Source organism: Hibiscus syriacus, unplaced genomic scaffold (genome assembly GCF_006381635.1).
Source record: "Hibiscus syriacus cultivar Baekdansim isolate YM2019G1 unplaced genomic scaffold, ASM638163v2 tig00111402_pilon, whole genome shotgun sequence".
In the NCBI taxonomy this organism is placed as follows: Eukaryota; Viridiplantae; Streptophyta; class Magnoliopsida; order Malvales; family Malvaceae; genus Hibiscus; species Hibiscus syriacus.
In genome coordinates, this window is record NW_024063082.1 from 8,049,400 (window position 1) to 8,072,803 (window position 23,404).

The 23,404-nt window shown below is 33.5% G+C and overlaps 3 protein-coding genes and 1 pseudogene across 3 annotated transcripts; 1 reads left to right on the forward strand and 3 right to left on the reverse strand.

The window, feature by feature from the left end:
- Positions 1-3,146: 3,146 nt before the first annotated feature.
- On the reverse strand, positions 3,147-3,728 carry LOC120161520 (transcription repressor OFP6-like). Its single transcript, XM_039171740.1, has one exon. The coding sequence runs from the start codon at positions 3,678-3,680 to the stop codon at positions 3,147-3,149; it is 534 nt and encodes a 177-aa protein (XP_039027671.1). The 5' UTR covers positions 3,681-3,728.
- Positions 3,729-4,899: 1,171 nt separating this feature from the next.
- LOC120161747 (transcription factor E2FA-like) lies at positions 4,900-9,840 on the reverse strand. Its single transcript, XM_039171959.1, has 14 exons — positions 9,425-9,840; positions 8,024-8,207; positions 7,761-7,820; positions 7,566-7,651; positions 7,361-7,449; positions 7,190-7,244; positions 6,945-6,997; positions 6,812-6,862; positions 6,660-6,708; positions 6,475-6,540; positions 6,306-6,382; positions 5,922-6,144; positions 5,548-5,614; positions 4,900-5,406 (listed from the first exon to the last, which is right to left on the reverse strand). The coding sequence occupies exons 1-14, from the start codon at positions 9,695-9,697 to the stop codon at positions 5,273-5,275; spliced, it is 1,467 nt and encodes a 488-aa protein (XP_039027890.1). The 5' UTR covers positions 9,698-9,840; the 3' UTR covers positions 4,900-5,272.
- A 4,512-nt stretch (positions 9,841-14,352) lies between these two features.
- Positions 14,353-17,247, forward strand: LOC120161749 (ras-related protein RABA4d-like). Its single transcript, XM_039171961.1, has 2 exons — positions 14,353-14,985; positions 16,760-17,247. The coding sequence occupies exons 1-2, from the start codon at positions 14,756-14,758 to the stop codon at positions 17,199-17,201; spliced, it is 672 nt and encodes a 223-aa protein (XP_039027892.1). The 5' UTR covers positions 14,353-14,755; the 3' UTR covers positions 17,202-17,247.
- A 622-nt stretch (positions 17,248-17,869) lies between these two features.
- Positions 17,870-21,404, reverse strand: LOC120161521 (annotated as a pseudogene).
- Positions 21,405-23,404: the final 2,000 nt, after the last annotated feature.

The window sequence follows — 23,404 nt, forward strand, 5'->3', positions numbered from 1 at the left end:
GTTTGAAACATCAACGAAGGAAGATAAAGGAAATCACTTATTGCCTTAATTCATTCGCACAAAAACTATAGATATAGAATCTATTGGAGGGTACTTTTTTATTTCTTTTTCTTTTTCAAAAGAAATATCATCATTTCAGTTTAGGCATTGTGTGCATTTTTGTAGGCAAACAAGTAATGAGATGTTCCCCACTGTGAGGAAGATTGGGTGCCCACTATGTCTTCTTCCTTTGATATTTTTCAACATTTGCAAATAGTGGGGTTTTGGCTTGTGATCCACATTTTATTTTACAAAAGAATGGTCCTATTTGAGATTAGGGTTTGGGACAAGGGAAATAGAGTTGTTGAAATTTTAATTTTATATTTGCTGAATTCCATTGTGTACTTGTACCAGTTAGATTTAATCAATGTTTGATAAGTGAATTACAAGTTAAATTTTCAAAAAATCTTTGATGTGATTCGATTGGTCTAATCAATTGGATTAGTTTAAAAATGTAAATATCAAATAAATATTGAATATATTTTGTTAAATGGTATATTTTGATATAATTTTTTTGAATAATTTCTTATAGGGGAGGGGAAGAGGAATTTTGTTCCTAATGGATATCGAACCCACAACATAAGGGGGAGGGGAGGTATCAACTCAGTGTTTTTAACCATATGCTCTAGAGATTGTTGACTATTTTGATATAAATTTGAGTGGTTAAAGATTCCAACTTAATCATTGTACTGACTATTTTGCATGGTGAGTGTATTATCAATGATTAAGAAAGATTATAAACATATATTATCTTGTAATCATCTTAGATTATTAAAAAGATATTATTTTGATATAAAATCTAATTATAATTTTTTAGAGTAAAAAAATATATTTATTATTGTGTTAGTTTATAATTTTATAATATTTCAAGGGATTAAAAATGAAGTTCTATTAGTTTGGAGGGAGAAAAAAGATCTCATATTTATGATTTTATTCTCTTTAGATTTGACAAAGACATGAAATAAGACCCCATTTTGTTCATAAATCCTTATATTGATTAGACAAACTACAAAAATCAACAAAGGGTTTATATTTCAGGTAAAGGAAGAGCATCTTGTTTTGGTGGCCACACCAAAGTTAGAGATGTCGTCCATTAGAGAGAGTAGAGTCCGTTAACTCTTCTTTTAAACAGTACGAGATTATTATAAATATAATATTTATTTAAAATATTTTTTAATCATTTACGATGTATACATGTCTCATAAATATAATTATTCGAATTCAAGACCCAAAGAAAACTAACACCCTCCCTAACTTATTTTTGTTTATCATTACTTCTAACTTTATAAAATTTTGCAACAAAAGAAGAAATTCTAAAAATAGCTTTGTTTTTTATAATAAAAAGATTGTGAATTTGATTTAAAGGCGAACAACGTAAGTAGATGAAATCGCAAACTTATTAAATCATCATACAAATATAGTTAAACTGTCATTTCAAAAGATTTATTGAACTTTTTAAACCACCATACAAATCTGAGTAAACTTATTAAATCAAACTTATTTAAAAGTCTTGTTAAGATTACAATTAAGTCGCCTAATTCTATAAACTTACAAATGAATCACCTAACTAATTGATTAGTATAATCATATCATTAGATCGTTAATTATTAGATGACTTTCAAACGCAAAGTTTTTTATTCATTTAAAAAATATTAGATTTTATAGGGTTATAATCGAGTCACTTAATTGATTATAGCAATCAAGTCATCTAATTAATTGATTGTAAGAATCAAGATACATGCCATTACGTTGACCATTGCCCGCTATCGCATATGATGATCCACGAGCCAAAAATTTTATCATAAGATTCACCGCGATATTCTCATTTAATTCGTTGAATTAGATTCACGAGAATCTCGCATGAAATCACCCTACTTCTTTCAAATTTTTTAAGCATTGATCTATGTCGATCACCATCAGATGGCCTTCATCTCAGGATATGTTATTCATCTCACCAAATGAAAACATGTTCATTATTTGGATCGTCGAATGGAACCTTTGATTTACAAGAAGTCCAAAACCCAAAATAGGTTTTATTTTTTGATTAATTAAGTGACTCATTTATGACTTTTTGAAATTGAATGACTTGTTTGTAATCTTATTCATAAATGAATGACTCATTTGTAATCTTTAACAATGGATTAGTTAAATAACTTGTTTGAAACCTTTCGAAGTTGGGTGAGTAATACTTGTAATTGAGTGAGCAGTAGGTGTAAATTTTCCAAAAATTAAAATGTGGCTGAGATTCTGAGGTATGACTGTCCCTGAACCCACAAACAAAAAAAGATGAAACCCAATCCCTCCTTCAAATATAAGGGTACTTCACCGCTTACAACATCATTTGATCAAATAATGCCCCATACATTCTGTTGATAACTCTTTTGTGGGGTAAACTTGTCTGCCGATCAAGTACCCCAAAAGCACAAGAAAACGAAACAAATATTGTACATACGAGTTTTGCTTTCAAAAACACTCCCTCTCTCTCTAAGCTAAGGAATATTTAAAGAAATGTATGAACAGTAACACACTTTGATTAAAGCTTTTTATTTAAAGTAATATTTTTCATTTACACTTATCAAGTGGTCTCAATGGTAAAAAAAATATTGTTATTTGAAGTCTTAGGTTCAAGCAAATATGTTTACATGGTGTATGTGCGTTGTTAATTGATTAAGAAAATTTTAAATAAATATTATCTTATAATCCCTCATACTATTAAAGAAATAAATATTTTCCATTTAATGCATGAAAAAAAAAGCTTTACATTCGCAACCCCCTGCTGCATTTAACCTGAAAATACTTCTTTAATCAACTGTCTAAATTAACATGGGTTATCAATAACCTCACCTGTCACAATTCACTCGTTGGACTGCAGTCAAAAACATCAATGGTATCTTAATGAGGAATTTGTGTACAGTTCTTTATATTTTTCAAGAATTTAACAATGAAATATCATCAAATTGAAGTTAAATGATTTAAAATTTAAATTTCATTGATGATACGTTATCATCTGATATATTAACATTTTATATAATTTTACATATGATTAATGGATAAGATGATAATATATCACCAAAAACTTTTAATATAAATACAAATAACTTCATTTTTTAATGAAAACCTCCGAAATACGGCATGGGGGAATCGGCACGGGGCTTGATGGAAAACAGCCCATTCCAGATCTCAGTGAAAGCTCTAACAATGATCCCGTGGTAATAAGGAGAATTCAACTTCAAGAAACAGTTGAGAAGCTCCTTCAAATCAACTTTCGAATATATCTCTTTCTCCAGTATCATTTGCAGCATTGAGTACTTGAAATCCAAGTAAGGATCATCGGACTCTTTCTCCACCGCCAGACTCTCCCCTCCGACACGACCAAACCCTCGAACCGTAATCGTTGAACCCTTGGTTTCCTTGTCTGTTCCCATGTCCATGTCCCAGTACTGAGTGGTGGTGTCCGAGCTCGGAGAAAACGAGGTGGGGGTTTCGAATTCGGACAAGGAAGAATGTGTTGTTGTTTTAGATGAAGGAGAATGTGGTTTGGGTTTGGGTTTAGGGTTGAAGAAACTGGTGAGCTTCAATTTCTTGCAGCCTAAGCTGACTGGAACTGTGTTGAGGACCAGCTTCTTTTTGTTGACTGACATTTGTGTGTATTAGATAATGAGAAGTTTACTTAGAGAAAACGGAGATGGGAGAGCGGCAACTTAATGAGCATGGAAGAAAGCTATCTATAAATTATAAACACCATAAGTCCTGCATGTGAGAGAGGGGTCCATGGCTTTTACTTTCCCTACATAGTAATATTTGAAGTATTAGTAATCGACTTTCGTGTGACTTTAGAGATAAAATCGGACACATAAATCAAAATAATATAAATCAAAACCCTATCAGTGGCATCGTCGGATTTGACTGACTTTCTTTTTTTTCTTCAAAAAAGGGGTTTGCGAGCAATATGATCATAAATTATTTTCATTGGAAAAATGGAAGGTTCTTACATGCCTTCCATTAATTAATATATAAAAAGAGAGTTTTTATCCAAAATCAAATTTGTAGTACAACACGATACTTGCAACTTCTTTTTAATAGTAGAAACTGAATATGTAGGTAATTTTTTAACACGGTGGTTATAATATATCATCTTTTTACAAAAATTTAGTCATTGATAATATTAAGCACTCTGCAAATGAAAATGTTCGAATCCAAAACTAGTAGAAAGAAAAATACTTTCCTTTACTATTGAATTTGTTTGGTGGATTCCTGAATACAACAGTAAAAACGTAGAAACCGAACCTTTTTCTGTTTGCAGCGTTTAATTGTATAATTGGTACTAAAGATTATATTTCTGAGTACATATTTATTATTATAAAAAGTTTGTCATCAATTAATCAAATGACACGAACTTAATATATATATATATATATTAAAAATCAAGATATAATATATTATATAAGTGCAATGTCTGGCTCGTGCGTAGATAAACAAGGATTCACATGCAGTTTTATCCCAGAATCATATATTCTCAAATCAAGCAAGGCCGCCGGATATCAAAGGTTCACGGGGCCGAATAAATACAAATCTAATATCAATCAACCATTTTTAGCTGATCAGCACACCACTATAAGCTTGTGATTAGCTTCCTATTTTAGTTATTTAATTAATTTATAGTTATTATTCTGTTTACATAAGTAATAATTTTCAGTGCATATGGTCTAGTTTCTGCAGCATGCAACAGCACCTTTTTGTTTGTTTGTTTGTTTATCTCATTGCTTAGAGCCACCATGTGAAAAGTGAAAACATAGCTTTTATTGAACTTAAAACTGAATCTTTAAAAGTAATATCTAAAAAGTAAAATAAAATATTTTTAGAAGTCATTCTCTATAGATCAAACAAAACCTCATCATCATTGATTGTCATCTCAATGCATCAATTCTACACATCTACACTTGCTATAGCTGGATTTGATATTTCAAACAGATTCAAGATCAACCAAGGGCTATTAATTGGTATATAATCAGATTTGGTGGACAATGTCAACCATGTGATCCCAGTATCATCCAACGGACTAACCCCCAATTTCAACAATGTAACACATGAATTTGTGTAAATAATTCATAAAATGCTCAAGTGTGCAAATAATTGTAACCCCCCCCAAGTTACCAACCACATTTTTATCCAGTGATCCATGTTAATCAAAGATAGGGGTATAGTTTATAGTACTTGGTTAGGAAAACTAATTTTACTTATGATTAGAGTTAAAAGCAGAAGATGGCACTTCAACCATCGTGGATGGTGAGGATTGGGGTCTTGGGATACTGATATCAACCATGCCAAAATTAGCATCAAGCATATCTACCCCACTCCATTCAGCACCTGCAATTCTTGGAGTCAAGGATTACACATTAAAATATCGTGCCAATGAATGTATATTGGATAAAAAGAGTTTGGGCAAGTTCTTTTTCCAGCCTTCGGGTTCAAGCGTATCAAAGAGCTATAAATTTTCTAGAAGGATACAGTCTGTCTTCCACATATCTGTTATGCTAACATCAGCATCTGATAGAAGCCAATAATCTGCATCATTCTGGAAACAAGACAAGAAAGTGAGTCAATCTCAACTGTTGGAAACAGAAATGTACATTTTAACCATACAAAGATGGAGCAGAGTGGTTTCTTCAACTCTCTTTTTTTCCCGATTTTGGTGCATGATGAAGTCCTGTGCAGAAAAGGAAATTGATCTTGGGCCTTAAAGTTGGGTAACAACCCAGGCTACAAATGAATTTTAAATCCACACCTAACTTTAAAAGTATCTTGGCCATTAACAACAATTCATATACTCACTCTCTATAAAGCTTGCTACAGAAACAAATGGTCAAAAGAATCAAACTTACATCAATACTCGAAGGAACAATTCTCATCATTCCCCCAACAGACTCCTGTGAACCATTAACATCACAGCTCATTTGATGAGTTTGCACTGCCTGTGGTTCAATTTCCTTTCTGGTGCCATCCACATTGACCTCAACTTGGTTTTCGTTAGAACCAGAGCTTGACGCAAGTGAGGCTCTTGCCGGTGGCTCAACACCATTCACCTCTTCAAACTTCTCAAATTGGCTGAGGAAAAATAACAATTTGAAAAGAAGGGGGGAAAAAGAGAGAGAAGGATGCCAAAACAAGAACCATTGCTGTCCATCATCAGTTAGATTTCATTGAGAAAGAAAGATGGTTCAGAAACATGAACCATAAATAGCTTAGCATACAAAAGGAAGCAATACCTGACAAGGTAAACATCAATGGAACCCATTGTGCTTCTAAGGATCATCCTGTATCTCCTTTGTGGGTAGTCGACTGCCTGGAATATGAAGAAGCAATGCAATCATGCATTCAAAACATTAAAAGTAAAAATGGTGCTAACTCATTAGAATTCTCTAATCATAAGCTTACTTCATCAGGATCAGGTACTTCCAGAGTTGTTCCATGTGGGGCTTTAATTGCTATCAGGGTTTCATTCTGCCAAAAGGAATGTGGAAAATTTAGCCCTAGTAAAATCAAGATGTTTTGGAGACCAGGGTCAAGTGCAGAAGATGATTGTGAAGGAGAAAATTAAATCAAACATGGAATCAACAGACCTGAAAACAAGGTAGACCCTTGATGTCTTCTTCAGTCACAAAAAGCCACCTGAAAAAAATTGAAGATGGGTAAATGTGTCATTGTTTGCAAGGAATCTGCAGTTAACAATTAATTGGATCCCAGTGCAAGACAGAGGAGACATTATTCTTACCTCTGATTGTTTTCATTCTCACTCAAATCCCGCAATCTTTCCTGCATTTCTCTACAATATTTTAGAAGCATCAGCAATCCAAAACTGGTTTGCGGGAGTCAAAAATATTGCAAGAAAATAAGCCACGCATAACCTTATTTGATCATCTAATGCGTGCTCTTTCATGGTAAGGTTTTCAATTTCTGCCTGCATACAAAAGAGAAACAAATATAATATGTAGGAAACAAAGAACACAAATCGGTCAACCAGCACTGATCGAACATTCTCTCGAGAGTCATAAACCAAAACAAAGAAACAAAAACTCTTATACACAATAACAAGAGAAATTGTTGCCCTGGGATGTCCAGGTAAAACAAAATCAATATTGCTTCTGCATACCTGTAATACAGAGAGATCAATATCTGCTTCTCCTGGTCTTGAATCATCAACGCCCCTAGTAAATTTGATTTAATACTCAAATAAATCCCATGTTATTTGAAGGTTAACCAGAATGACAAACCAAATTAAGACAACAAATTCTTGAAAACTTTTAACATCATCAGTAATTACTTCCAAATAATTTGGTTTTTCAGCTTCTTTTCAATAAGACCAATGCCTTCCAAAACATTTGTTATGTCATATATCCTTCTCTTTTGCACCTGTTGAGAGGGGGGAAATACCAATAAAAAAATAGATGAACAAATAAAAGATCCATTTCAGTAATATGACAAAACACCCAAAGGTACATAAGTTCAGTTAAATGTATATCATTTACCCCCAACGTTTCTGCAGCCTTATTTAGGTCAATGATACCATCTTCAGCATGCTTTATGAGATTGATGAACTTTTTTGTCAAGAAACCTAAAAATTCCACACATTTCACCATGACTAAAAGTTTTAGGCACAGCCAAAAAATTATCCATGCTTTCTTCAAACACACACACACACACACACACATTATTAAGGTTACCTAAAGAACTGTCATAACGGCAGCTGCCAGCACCAGCAGGAGTAAGAGGAGATGGAGAACCTGCGATGCCATATGTAATGTCAGTGGTTCTCCTCCCATTTTCTGTCTTTCTATGCACATTAGTGATTAGTCTACCCAATAAAGTAATCAAACTCATACATACATCTTGGGACTGAAATATAAGAGTTCTTTTATTGACAATGCTAGTAGCTGACATAAAAATGGCGAGATAATAAAGTGGATGAAAGGGCAAAGTTTCTCACTAGCATGTGCCACAGGTGTTTGAGAAGTAGACTTATTGGCCTTTGATCTACTATTCATCTTTCCTCCTTTTGCAGATACAGGTGTCTGGAATGGACTATTGGATATGTTGGTAATTCCAGGACTATTTGTCCATTGGCTAGGTTCAACTTCCTTGTTCTCCACTGTGCTCTTTCTTTTTAACGGCTGAGAAAAAAAGGCAGTGTTTCAAAGTGTTCTAATAAAAGGAGTTACAAGTTTATCTCAGAAGTTATGTATGTCTATGGAAAGAAAATAAAATAATTTAAGTGTGGCTATATTTACACTAAAAACAATTAAAATAAGGAAAAGAGCCTATGTCCAACATATGCAAATATATAATATGCATAAGAAAAATTACTGTGAAGTGTTAACCATAAAAACCTTCAGAGTTACTTTACTATTTGATTCAGAAGGTTTTTGCCAAGGCCAAAGTTCATAGAGATCAATGTCATGAAGTAGTCAAGTATGTACGAAAAATAGTGATTCACTTGTTATTAGGTGGGCACTGGACAGTGAGAGAAAGGAATATCATATACGTGCATAGGTTTTTGAGAGAGAATAGCAATTGTAATTTATGAAAGGGGAAGTCACAACAATATCAACGGCATCATTTATCAAAAGCCGTTAAAGCTGCAACATACAAAGAATTTACAGACTTCAAGTTCTTTTCAACATAGGGCATGACATCTAATTTTCTGCTTTTGAACCAACAATGCAACAGAAGCACCAGCTTCCTCTCTGAGCAAGTTTATTGCATAAAAAATAATATACTATCAATTACAATATGGTTTGAAATCCAAATTATCACAAACTAAACCCAATAGCTAGATATTCACTCCTTGGCATGAGGGCCAAAGGTTATAGCGCTAAAACTAGTTTCTGAGGGGATGAAAGTGTATAAGCCATCAAGTTTTAGCTATTGGATGATCCCGGATCCCGGCGTTTTATCTTAGTTCAGCAAAGTGGCGCTTTACGCAACCCAAAGCCCATTATACCATCAAATGCATCACCAAAAACATAAATGCCCTATGAACAGTTCACGTATTAAAATACAAGCGTAATGATTTCTCAGCAGAGTCAAAAAAATGAAATAATTATATTGATATCGAGAATTTCAATTCCACTAAGTAAACAAGCCACCATGAAAAGTTCTTGTAGAGAAAAGATTTTTTGAAAAAAACCACTATAAGATTAAGAACATAAAAGTGAATAGTATTTATTGTCATTAAGAGGTTGCGATCGAGCACAATCTAACGATAAATAAATGAGGGTATAAGCAACAGAAAAAAATGCATATGTTGACAGTTGACTCACTACATCACAATCACCATTTTTTAAGAAAATATTGTGAAATGAATTTAATGAAAATTACAAAAACTCACAGTGGATCTCACCACAATCGCTTCAACTTCTTGATCGGCGATGATTCCACGAGTATTACTAGAATTGGCTAGATTATTGTTAGTATTATTAGAGGAAAATCTATGGTAATCATCAGGATGAACAAATGGCGGCTTCGTCGAGGCGAAAGCCAGGTGGCGGCGTATCGGTGGAACAACAGAAGTACCCGACGGAGCTGGTGCTGACACGGCAGCAGAAGAAGTAGGAGGATGCGGCTGCGTGGAACGAGCGGAGACTCGAGCAACACTAGACATTGAGGTTTGTAGTTTAGAGGAAGAAAGAGGGAATCGCAGAGGGAGGCGAGAGTAGAAATTCAGCTGGCGAAAAGAGATTGTGAGGGTTAGAAAGAAAATGAGGGAAAGTGGTAAGGAGGGAAGGGTTAAAGCCTTAAAAGGAGGGAAATTATAAGGAAATAAATTTGACAATAGAAAGGTTTGTTCTCTCTTTTTTTGTAATGTGTTTGTAAACTTATATAATTTTAGGGGCGGTTTGTTTGTCTCTTAATGGAATTATTTAACGTTAAATGTTAAACTTGTACCTCTGAATGATTCAGTAAAACAGTGTTGAATGATTCAGCAAAACAGTGCTGAATGATTCAACACAGAAGTACATTCTGAATGATTCAACACAGAAGTACATTTTGAATGATTAAGAACCATTATCAAACAGTATGTCACATTCAGAGCTAATTCATACAGAGACTCTGAATCATTCAATATTTGAATCATTCAGCATTTGAATCATTCAGCGTTTAATTATTCTGAAGCAAACAAACAACCCCTTAGTTTGATAAACATAAAAAATATTTGATTTTATTAAATTTATTTTATATAATTATTTAGTATATCAGTAAACAAATAGGATTCGAAACTAATTATTTTCCATATTGAGTAATGATAAAATTTTCAATTATTTTAATTTGATTTATTTGTTAATATCGTATTTTTAATTTATAATTTATTTTTTATATATTTTATTATAGTAACTTAATTTTTAAAAAATAATAGATATTCCTGTCAAATTTTCATCATTTTTATGAATATGATTTATAAGTTTCTTATTTTTCATATACTTTGTCAGTCTGATATATTTTATAATAATTTTCAATGTTATTTTCTTATTTTAATATTTATATATTATTTTAAATTTATTAGTTTAAAAAATTAATCCTATATTGTGAAGCAATATACTAGTTCTTTATTAGAATATTAACATATATTTAATGCTTTCTCAAATTAATTAGTGGGTTGATACAAAATTCGAAATAAATTAAATCTATAAATGGTTAGGATGGGTGTGTATTGGAGTTTATTTAAGGTTTTTCATAATAGTATGATGTGATTATGAGGTATTATTTGTTTGAAAGGTTTTTAATAATTACTGAGGTTATTTAATTATGCAAATTGAATTGGATATGAAAAATCAAACTAAACTTGATTAAACAAAAAATATATTAAAAATTATATTCTATGAACTATTAAGACAATAATTATACTCCTAAACAATGACCAATTAAATTTATTTACTTAGACTTAAATGTATCATTGTCTTTTAAATTGTATACTTTGTATTGACTCATAAAGTTTAAATTGTTATCTCAATATCTCGAACATTAACTCTATTAAAAAAAAGAGTGATCAATCAAAATATATCATTTACCATTTACTTTTAGTTTTTTTTAATGAATAAAAAACAATTTAAAGAGGACCAATCAAAACATATCATGTCATCCAAAGTGTAGAATACATATAATTACCCCCGCAGTCGCTATATCAAATTCTATGTTTTGGTAAAATACTGTATATAATTAAAATTGGAATTTCATTCATTTTTAAAAATTAAAACACAGAAACACATTAATACTCGAGAATCCCAAAAATTAATTGAAGTTCCCTTAGTTTAAAAAATAAAACATAAAAGCACATATTAATACCCCGAGAATCCCAAAAAAAAAGAAGCCCATTTTGATTAATCCATGGACCCTAATTTGCTTCATATAGCTCTTTATGTTTTCTATTAGGACATTTTTTTAGACAGAAAAACTACAATTTCATGCACCTTTGATTATATGTATGTAACCCTTTTCTTGCTTCTCTTTCATCATTCCCTTTAGTATAGCTGCAAAGAATTTGTTGCCCCCGAAGCATGAATGCATGCAATTATTCTGTAAAAAGTCTATTTTGGATGCATTTGCATTGAGGCTTCGTGTTGATGGTTGTGAAAAGTACAATAGTTCATTCATTGCTTTCTAAATGCAGAATTTTCCAATTCTACCGCTGAACCCTACAAAGTTCTATCAAATGTTATACACGTATATATAAACAAACAGAATAAAAATGGAAGATGAACAAAGCTTGAATCCAAACGTATTAAAATTATATGTGACAACTAATTATTCAACGATATAAATTCTTATTACCTACTAGAACGCGAGAAATTAATTTTATCAAAGTTTTGAATCCAATGCCCGCACAAAATAATCATAATAAGGAATCCTTCAGATACTATCATTTAGAGATTTTCGAAGTCAGTGACGATTCATCCATTTAATTATACAATTCCAAATTAGATCCATTATCCAAGCTCATTAAACCAAAAACCTAATTACATCACCTGACCAGACTCAACAACCCAATATCCAAACTAAGTTCTAGGCCTAAACACAACGCATTGACAGCAGACCCCCCAAACTCTAGTTGTAGCAAAGGGAAGCAGCCGCCGCCAGTATACGTAGCCCCATCAGCCGTTATGTCTGATTGTCTCCCCTCCTCAGCGTTCAGCCATGCCAACAGCCGTGGTTTCCTGCTCTACTACTTGAATTCATTCTGCCAAAAGGAGAATAATCAAGACCTATCAGACAAACCCATTCATAACTTTTATTTTTCTCGTATAATTTAAATAAAATTTTCGAGTATGTGATCGTACCCCAACATCTATTCTTATCTAGAGCTACTTATTAAACTAAAAAAAGACAAACTCATTCTTAACTTTTTTTTCACAACTAGAATAAAGCCATTATGATAAAAATAATAATTAAAATTAACTATCAAAATTGTTCTTTTAAATAAACATTTTATAAGAATGAAAAATAAAATTTATTCATCAAATAAATGATGAACTTAAAAAATGAACTGGAATTAAGACAAATCCTAAATATGAGAACTGAGGTCCTTTCTGTTCTGTCTTCTGGAACTAAAAAAGTGAGTGGAATTTGGAACGAGATTAGGGTGAAGAGTACCAAAGTACCATGTCATAAGCTGCTTTGGTTTCCTCTCCACTTCCCAAAGCATAGTTTAATTGTTTTGATGGCTTTTCTTGATAGTCTTCCTACAAAAGAAAGGTTGCATCGCTTAGGGCTTATCATTGAATGTCAATGCGTTTTTTGTGGTGCTATTCTGGAAACAAGGAATCACTTGTTCTTTGAATGTCCTACAGTTGCTTCTTTATGGACATCAGTTTTCTCCCTTAATGGCTTGCAGTTTAGACATTTGTCTTGGGATGCTCTCTTTGATTGGGCTTGTGCTTTTTGGAAATGTAAATCCTTGCTCACTACTATTATGAAGATTGCTTCGAATGCTTTAATTTACATCCTATGGGAAGAAAGAAACAAAAGACTTTTTCAGAGTCGATCTAGAAATGTTGAAGAAATGTTCCATGTCATTAAGGAAATTGTTTTTTTTTGGATAAATTAATCAGCTTCATTAACCAAAGAACAAGTTCAACAACAATAACATAATCTGCTACAAAACCAGCAATGTTCTGTTTACCAAAAGATTTTAGTTACAAAATAATCAAGAGCAATTTATATTCCAAAGAGTACAAAGGGTAGAATTAGTGCTATCATTTCTATTTATGTTCCTATCCCTCAACTGAAATCGTACCACATCCTTAATGGCAGTGAACAACTCTTGGGTGTTTCTGCAGTGACCTTGAAAGAGCCTTCTGTTTCTTTCTTCCCAGAGGGTATAGATGAGAGCATTAAGGGCAAGCTTCAAAATCAAAGTTAGCAAAGATTTACCTTTCCAAGTAGAGCTTGCCCACACAAAAAAAAACATCCCAAGAGGTTATGGAATTTTGCATACCAATGTGAGTGAAAACAAAATTCCATAATTGCTTAGCCATATGACAATGGAGGAACAAGTGCTCCCTTGTTGCCCAAGGATAGTTGCAGAATAAGCAATGGCATTCATTGATAATCCCCATTTAGTGAAGTCTCACTTTTGTTGGAAGCCTATCAAGTAATGGCATCCAAGAAATCAAGCTATGTTTAGGAATGTGCAAAGGAAACCAGATAATTTTCTGCCAGTGGACTTGGGATCTGTTATCACGAATTGCATCCCAAATTACAGAAACTTTCATTGTTCCAGCAGACAACACTGAAGAAGCTTCGGTTCTAAGTTTAAAAATACGCCTCAAGTTCCAGCTACATGTGGGATGAACATTAAAATTCCAAAAATTGTTGCCTTTAAGAATATAAATTAGGGTATAGTTTAGACTTAAGGAAATTGTTGGTTTACACTTAAGGGGTAAGAATATAAATAGATTAGATAATGTTAATATTACTCTTTATAATCATTAGGGTATAATTTGATTGTCGATTATTTTGTAAGTAGGGCAATATTTGTAATCAGAACTCTGATTATTTTGTAGCAATTTTCTGCTTTTTGGGTAATGAAATGAATTATAAAAAAAAAACTTAAAAAATGACAAACAGGTAAGTAAAATTCGTAAATATAATTGAAGAAATATTTTTTTGTTAAAATAATAATATAAATTGTTTTAATTTTAGAAAGCATGACAAATTACTCATTCCTTTCGATGTACAATTTCATTAGTATTTGTTTTTATTTATCAGTATAATTAAGCTACACCAACAAATCGGTGTGCATGCAATACACCAAAACTTTTTTCTTTTAAAGCAGCAATGAGCAAAAACCGTTAATGGGTCCCGCACTGACCGTTGGTGATTTCACGTCTTAACAAAAAAAACATGGCTTTCAAAAAATCCCAAAACTCTCTGTTCTTCGTCTTCCTCTAGCCCTAACCCTAACCCTAATTTGCAATTCCCATCTCTACATCTTTTCTTTCACCATCCTTCATATCTGGTCCTTCAAATGTATCGAATTGATCTACAATAATGTCATGCGTAGCTTATTGTTTTCTCTTGTATAATCCACTAGATGCACATGATTAATCGTAACCCATATGTTTTATATGATTTGATTATTTTATTTTTTTATGATTGAATTGATTTCTGGATTTTGAGCGGTGGATCGATTTGAGGAGTGATTTTTTTTTATTGGGTGGTGATAATGTCAAGCATCCGTGGTGGGGATTTCAGTCAAAAGATTGATTATGTATTCAAAGTGGTTTTGATTGGGGATTCAGCGGTTGGGAAATCTCAGCTGCTTGCACGTTTCTCCCGGAACCAATTCAGTTTGGATTCGAAAGCCACAATTGGTGTTGAATTCCAGACTAAAACACTTGTTATTGATAACAAAACTGTTAAAGCGCAAATTTGGGATACTGCTGGCCAAGAAAGGTTAGATTTTACTTTTATATGCCTGAAAATTTCAATTAGTTTGTCTGCATAAATTTGGATTTGAGAAAATGAAAGAATTTAGAGTAGAAAAAGTCGGGAAACAGTTCTCTTTGTTATATCTTTTTACCTATCCAAGGAACATTGTTAATACTTGTAATAGGCAAATGATATACATTGGAAATGAGGCCGAAATGACATGAAAGAAACAAGAATCTGTGAAGAAAGAAATAGATATATATTTTTTACAATTTTCAATGATGTTACATGTAAACTTCATGGTTGTTTGGCTTATGGTTAGATTCTGGAGATGATGATGCATTGGTTGCTTAAAGACTACTTAGTTGAACCCAAGGGATTGGTGGGATGAAATTTTCTAATTTGGTTAATGTGAGACAGATCTTTATTTTGCTTCTTTTTCAATTAAATTAATGTTCTCACTAAAAGACTGTTCAGAGAGGAAGGCAATGTCATAGTCATAGCAGTTGAGCTGCTTAGCTTGATTAATACTTCTGGGAATGGTTTTTGATGGTATTAGGTAGAAAATTCTTAGTCCTCACTTCAAAATTTTGGTGTCATTGTTGTTTAAGATACGGACTTATTTTCTGCCAGTTACAGATTCTAAAATTTTTCAAATTAGAAGAGATATTTCTGATGCCGTTAAGCATTTTCATGTAATTTATGCCGTGTCTTTTCATTTGTGATGGACTTGTATTATATTTCTCTCGGGAGTACAGCAATTGTAGGTTTGAGTATTTTCTGACTTCATTGATTGATTGTCTGGAACTTTATGCTTCATTCTTGGGATGTATTTGTGCTGAACGTGATAGACAATTGATGGGAGTTCTTGAAAATTGCACGTGTTTGATAATATAGAGGTATTGGAAACTGAAGGAAGAATAACAATAATAAACAAACATTTGTACAAGAAAATGTCAGGTGCTCGGAAAACTGCACTAGGTGTTTGGGAGAGAAATATTGTTCAGCGAAGTTCCATGAATCTAATCAAATCATCTTTACTCAAACAGATTAATGCTACATTAATAGACATATCATCTTTTTAGATTTATAGAGCCAGTTCAAGCAGATCGATTACTTGGAGCAATAGGTTCATGACCATATAAAGTGAAAGACAGTAAGTTATTATCAAGTTATTTTTACTCGAGCAGAGTAGTGCTACATTAGAAAACATATGTGGTTCGTTTTTCAAGAATTTTAGAGTAGTTCAAGCAGATGATTGAGTTTGAGTAATAGATTCATGACTTTATAAATGTGGAAGGATAATGAGTTATTGTCTCAAAAAATTCAGTTCTCCAGAATGAGATTGCAGCTATAACATAAAACCTCATTAATTACTTCAAGCATAATGCGTGCTAAATGGTCATTATTGGTCATGAACATATTATTAGTGCATTCATGTGCTGAAAGCAAGAAATGATTAATGATGACAACTGCTTTGCTTTTAAACACCAGTCACACACTGCTGCAGCATCAATGGGATGTTGCTAATTTTTTTCTCTGACATGGTAATCATAGTTATGGCTTACTCTATACGAAACAATATAAATTGAACCTTATCTGGCTTATGCCAAATTGCTTTGGCTTTGGTAATTTCACTCTATATATTTTTACTTATAGATTAGGTCCCAAAGTAACATGGCAAAGGCTGATACAGCGAGATCTCGAACTGTGTTTTGTGGCATCAACCAACTGCATTTTGGTTCCTTCATGCTGCATGGTATGCTGAAAGTCTTACTTTAATTTGTACTCGTATCAGGTATAGGGCGGTGACTAGTGCATACTACCGAGGAGCTGTAGGAGCGATGTTAGTTTACGACATGACCAAGCGTCAATCGTTTGACAACATGGCAAGGTGGCTAGAGGAATTGAGGGGACACGCAGATAAGAATATCATTGTAATGCTCATTGGCAACAAGTGTGACTTGGGGAACCTAAGAGCAGTCCCAACGGAAGATGCACAAGAGTTTGCTCAAAGAGAGAGCCTGTTCTTCATGGAGACATCAGCTCTAGAATCGACCAATGTGGAAACTGCATTTTTGACAATTCTAACAGAGATATACGGAATAATCAGAAAGAAAACCCTTTCTGCTAATGATGAGTCAGATGCCAATGGCAGTGCGGGTCTTCTTAAGGGAACCCGGATTATTGTTCCCAATCAGGAGCAGGAAACCCAAAAGAAAGGCGGCTGCTGTGGCTGATCATCCTAATTCTAATACCTTTGTTTTTTCTTTTCTTCATTTTGCCCATTTTTGCTAAACTTTATTTTGATATACATTTTCTAAGCTTTGTTGATTTAGGTTTATTTGTTGTGCAATCCTTATGAAAAGTATATCAACATTTTTATAGGTGAAATTAATTAATACTCTCGGTTCACAGAACAAGGCATTGATTATTTGTTATTTAATTATTTTATTTTCCTGCTCTGGGCTTTTCTTTTGTCTCGCACAATTGAACCGAAAAACAACTTTCATACAATCAAACTTTTAATTTCAAGTTCACGAAATTATATTCGATGATGCTAAAAAAGAAAGTATATCGGATAATGCTTCCAATCATTTATATGATTTTCTAATTTCAGTTGAGAAATCAATGAGAATGGAGGACCATTAACGAGCAAATCTGAGGGAAAAAATAATACCAACTTAACGCCTAGCGGCCAAGAATTAAATCTTAAGATCAGTTAGGCTGTGTGAAATTCCATAGCATAAATTCAATCAAAATAAAATTGAATAGAAAATAAAAACAAGCTCCAATCAGATTAGCACAAAAAACAAAAAAGGAAATTTGAGGTTCTTGCATATGATGGTATAAGGAAAAAAAACAAAAATGGTTTGTTTATATTGATTCGATAAAACCGATGGTACGGTTATGACCACTAATACTAAAAACCAGAGAACGCCAAAGTAAGACAGCTTAGCTAAATGCAAAAGTCACTTCTAGAAGGCAAGTTCATGAGGCTTCACGCCAGACTTCAGCGAAAATCTTGCGGCAAGGTAGGCTTTCAAATCCGGGACACCCTCAATGGACTTTATTAAAGAGGCATTGACAGCTTTCTGGTCTTCTTTCTTGCCTTTTGGCAGCTTCTTCTTTTCCTATATAATATTTGAAGACAGCTTATTTAGGATTAGGACAGCTTATACACTAAATGCATATAACTAACCTCTTTTTCAGCTTCAAAGAACTCTCCCTCGCCCTTCTTTTTTTTCTTCTCGACTTCCTTGGCAAAGTTTTTGTCATCGAACTTCTCTATGTTGACTCCTGAGATGTCAACCTTGGTAGAAGTCCCAATGACGTAGGATTGGTTCACACGCCTTAGAGGAACACCATTGATCTTGAATTGTCCTAAGGTGAAAGCAAACTCCAAATATAAGCAAATAATGAAATTTAAACAAAAAGGAGAACTGCTAGTTTTATAACAAACAATGGACAAGTAATAACAACCAAAAACATAGATACTATCTCTAGACACAAACAGCAACCAAGTAAATCTCAGGTTATGGTTTCATGATCGCCGAGCTTTAAAGCAGGCATATACTGAATGTTAAATGGGTTTTGCTATGACATAATCTAACATATGAGCAGAAGTATAACGAAAGCAAAGATAAAGCATCATGCTTAACAAAAACAAGAAAATATCAGCTCAAGTAGCCACACAGTCCATACTACAGCATCGGACATTAACAGAACATTACAATGATTTCCAACTGCCTTAGATTCTGTCAAAACCGAATTAATTCAACCGAAAGTATTTCATTTATGTTAATTAATCCCTTAGTTTAAAAAAGCGCCGCTTAAGCGTGATTAAAGCGCTAAGCGACTCGAGCGAGGCCCCTGGCGCTTCAGCATAGCAAAAGCACTACGAATTCATTAAGCGGTAGTAATCGGCGCTTTTGCAGCGCTTTTAGCAAAGCGCTAATCGGCGCTTAATCGCGAGTTTAGAAGATACGATTCTGGGCTTTAGCAGATATGATTTTTGGGCTTGTTTAGGGTTTAGCGGGCTATTAGATTATCAGGCTTAGATCGGCTTTTAGTTTAGATTATCCAGTTTTGGTTTTTTTCTTGTAGCTTCACACTAAGAAACGAAATAGATTGGCACAATCTAGATTGAATGACATGGTGTTTGTGAAATTCAATCGTGCCTTGGAGCATCGAGCTAAAAGTTAGGAGACCGATCCCATTCTTTTGCAAGATATTGATGAGAGCAATGAGTGGTTGATGGGAAGAATGGAAGATGATGAAGATGATGATGAGGCGATGTTTGTTGGTGAGGATTTGACATGGAGTGATGTTGCTAACGCTTCCGGTGCATATGAGCCTAGTTATCTAACTAGAGCATCAAAAGTAGTGAATGATGGAGCCGGACCATCGAGAAATGATAAAGGAAAATCTCCTACTCATAATCCTATCTCTAGTAGACCATCTCTTAGATGCTTAGTTGATGAAGATGAGATGGAAGAAGATATTGGAGTGTCTAGTGATGAAGGAGATGTTGTTGTCCGAGTTGATGACGATGACGATTTAGAGGAATTTTAGTTATAAGGAATTGAGGGTTTAGAAAAATACTTTTGTTCATCTCACTTTAGACTACTTTTGGTGCAGACCATCTTTTGAGATTAATATGCTCATATAGTCGTATGGTTAATGGTATATAAGTATTTAAGTGTTTATAACTTATAAGTAAATTGAGAATTATATTTTGGTGTTTAAGTACTTATAAGTTTTGAATATATGCATTGACACTTTGATATTTAAGTATTTATAAGATAATTTATAAATATTCTTTATTTTTTTGTAAATTTCAGCCTTTCTGGCGCTTAATGTGCATAAAGCGAGCGCTTTCGCTTAGCGCTTCAATGTCTAGGACCCTAGGCGCCTTAAGGCTCTTTACGCTTTTTAAAACCAAGATTAATCCAACCAAAAGTACGATTTGGTTTGGGTTACTGAACGAATTGCCGATTGAATACCCCTAGACTCTTAGAATTACACTGAAGGTCACTAGTTTCACTTCATCAAGACAATTTCCAGCAAACATTCAACTAAGAAACAATGCATATCCATATGTGAGTGTATACTAACGAAACAAAAGTGAGGAAAAAAAGAAAGTTACCAGTAACCAGAAGCAGCCCAGAAGGAAGTTGCTTCAAAAACACAACTCTCTTCCCCATAAATCTACCAGCCAACAAAATCAACACCGTCCCAGGTGTAATGCTTGCTCTAAACAAACAAATCAAAAAAAGAGCAAAAACCCAACAATGAGAAACAAACAACCTCCAGAGAGATCTACAAATGAATAAAGCATTACATACAAGAACCTGAGCTTGGTGGGTTTAGGCATGCGCTTATTGAGAAGAGGCTTCTTGACATCATAAGCTGGGTAAAACTTGGGGGAAACTCGGCGGCAGCGGAGGCCTTAGGCTGCGGGTCATGGCGGGGGAAAACGCCACCGTGTTTGCCCTTGATGGCCCAAAGGCCACGCTTGTGGTACATCTAAGACCTGGAATACTTGCCTACACCACGAATGAGATCTGGGTTTCGAGACTTGACGGGGGGTTTTCCTTTTGGCCGTCATTTCTTCTTTAAACCCTTTCCGCTCTTGATGCTGTGAGGCGTCTGAACTGTGTAATTAATTCGGAGTAATTAGGGTTTCTATGGATAATGAATTCCAAGTGGCTTTATGAACAAAATATTATCGCTCAATATCTTTTTTTGGTTAATATAGCAAGCGTACTTTTTTTAAACAAAGGTTAAACTATATAAATGGTCATTAATACTTTAGTACGTTTTAGTTTCTTTCATTGAATTTTAAAAAGTAATAAATTAATTATTAACATTATCGATTTATAACAAATTGATCAGTCGACCACTAACATCCGTTACTACAGGAGTAAAGAAATATTGATGTGACACATTATTGTGACTTTTTTTGACATCATCTAGTCAAATGAGACCATTTTGACCGGCCACACCTCCTCCTCCTCTTCTTCAATCCACCGTTTTTCTTCTTTCTCCAAGCCTATCCTTCTCAAATTCTTAAACTTCCCTATTTTTTCTTCATCTCCTCTAATTAGAAGCTTAGTTGCATAACTTTTTTACATTTTTTCTTTCTTCATGCTCGTCCTTCTCAATACTCGAGTCGGAAGGCGGCTTTAACCTTTTTTGCAGGCTTTGTTGTTTATGTTGTCTGTTGTTGGCCCTGTAATTGATAAGTATCAATTCAGTGATGAACATTGCTTGCATGGTATATTTAAAAGCAAATTTCGGTATTGCCCAATGCTCATTTGAATGACATTGATTTTGCCACTATATTTATAAATGTAGACATAATAAACTTCAATTTTCATTTTGATGATACCATATTCAGCTTGAAGAATAAGGCTGGTTTTGGCCAATGCATAACTCATGTATGCATGTGTCTTGTTTATGCATTTTATAATGATATAATTGCAATTTAAATGTCTTGGATGATGCTCCTTCCCAGCAACAGTTGTCTGAGTTAATGGAGACTTCGTGTAATTTCAGACAAAAAACAATAGCGCCAAAATCAATAAAAGATTTGAAACTTATACATGTCGGTAGAGTTCTGGAAAACAACAAAACTCTCGCTGATTCCAGAATAACAATTGGCGGCCTTCCTGTTGGTTTTATCATAATGCACGTGGTAGTGCAGCCAGCTAAAGGGAAAAATAAGACAGGTTTGTCAAGTTATCTTTCTTGAAAAACCATTATTGGAAAGGCTGTGTTTCATGACATGTTCTTGGTATGTAAGTTTGCTTAGAATTAAGATACCTTAATTTTCTTCATCGGTTCATCACATACAAGAGTTGCATTTAGATCCTTGCTGAATCCATGACATATTAATTAATCTGTTTGCAACCCCCCCCCCACCCAAAACCCAATTCCTGCTACGTATTTCTCAGGATACTTGGTACATGCTTTTGAAAAGGAAACATGAAAATAATACTTGATTTAGTATCACTTTACCATGAAAGAACACTTTATGATTGTCGGTGATCTGCAGAAAAGAGCAAGGAGGATATGCAGAAGCTAAATTCATGCGGGAGTGTTATTCTTTAATCCGTAAGCATTCTCTCTGTGGGTGTGTCAACTTATCATCAGAAAAAATATCTTACTTTTTCACATTTATTCTCAATTAGTTTTTGCTTTTCCTTCTGAAATGGTGTTCATCTGTATAATTATGGTCACCTTGTTAGTATGATTACTCAAGTTACATTGCTCCTATTACCATCTTCTTATCCGGCATTGAAGATGACTGTTAAATATGCTCCAGATATATATATAAATATAATTTCATATCTAAATAATTACTTGTCAGATATAAATACTTTTAAAATATAAAAAAAATTAAATAACATGATCCATAAATAAAAGAAGGTTATTTGTAATCATATTTTGTCTAATATATTGTACAGAAGAATAAAACGCATTTCAAAGAAAAATAAAATAAAGGGATGATAGAGATGATGTTAAAGCTATTTAACTGGTACAAAAGGTTAAACCTACTTTAACTATGAGTATTGAGAAGAATAAGCTATTTAACTGGTACAAAAGGTTACTCCAGTAACGGCTGTTAACGGTTGAGTGACCATTTGTTATAAATCAATAACATTTGGAATCAATTTGTTACTTTTAAAATATTAGTAAAAAAAGTAAAATAATTCAAATATTAGTGACCATTTGTATAGTTTACTCAAAAAAGAAAGCTTTGTTTCGGGAATTCTTATATTGTTTAAGAGGCATCTATCATTGGTTTTCACATGGCATTATGCATTTTTGATGCTCTTCATGCCGAGCTCTGGGTCATCCACGATGGTTTGCTTTTTGCATGGCAACAGGGTTTCGAATCTATTTAAGTCCAATCGGACTGCCAACATGCTATCCACCTGATAAATGAACCTGCTGCGTCCACCTCTCCTCTATCTCTGGTGCGCGTTATCGATAGACTCCGTAACAAAGCTTGAATTACGGATATTAGATGGAATCCAAGAGAGGGAAACCACCCAGCCGATCTCATAGCCAAGTTTCCCAACGCTCAAGAAGTTGCTTTAACAACCCTCGAAGAATTTCCAACTGAGCTCCAACTTTTGATCGATCTTGACCGTATGAGTTATTGGTTATGCAAGCCTTCTGTTAGCTAGGCTTTTACTCTTTTTATTTATATATATATATATATATATATATGATCGACTAATAATTATTTGGAATTGGATTCTAATATATTTTCGAGAAATACCAATAAAATAATATTTTACTTAAAATAGCTCTAACTATCAACTCTCTTTTGTTTTTCAAACAAATTTTTAGAGTTATTTGTACTTTTTTTTAACAAATGATATGTGCCTTTTAGTTTACAATTGATTGAAGAGCGTTTATGGCTCTTCCT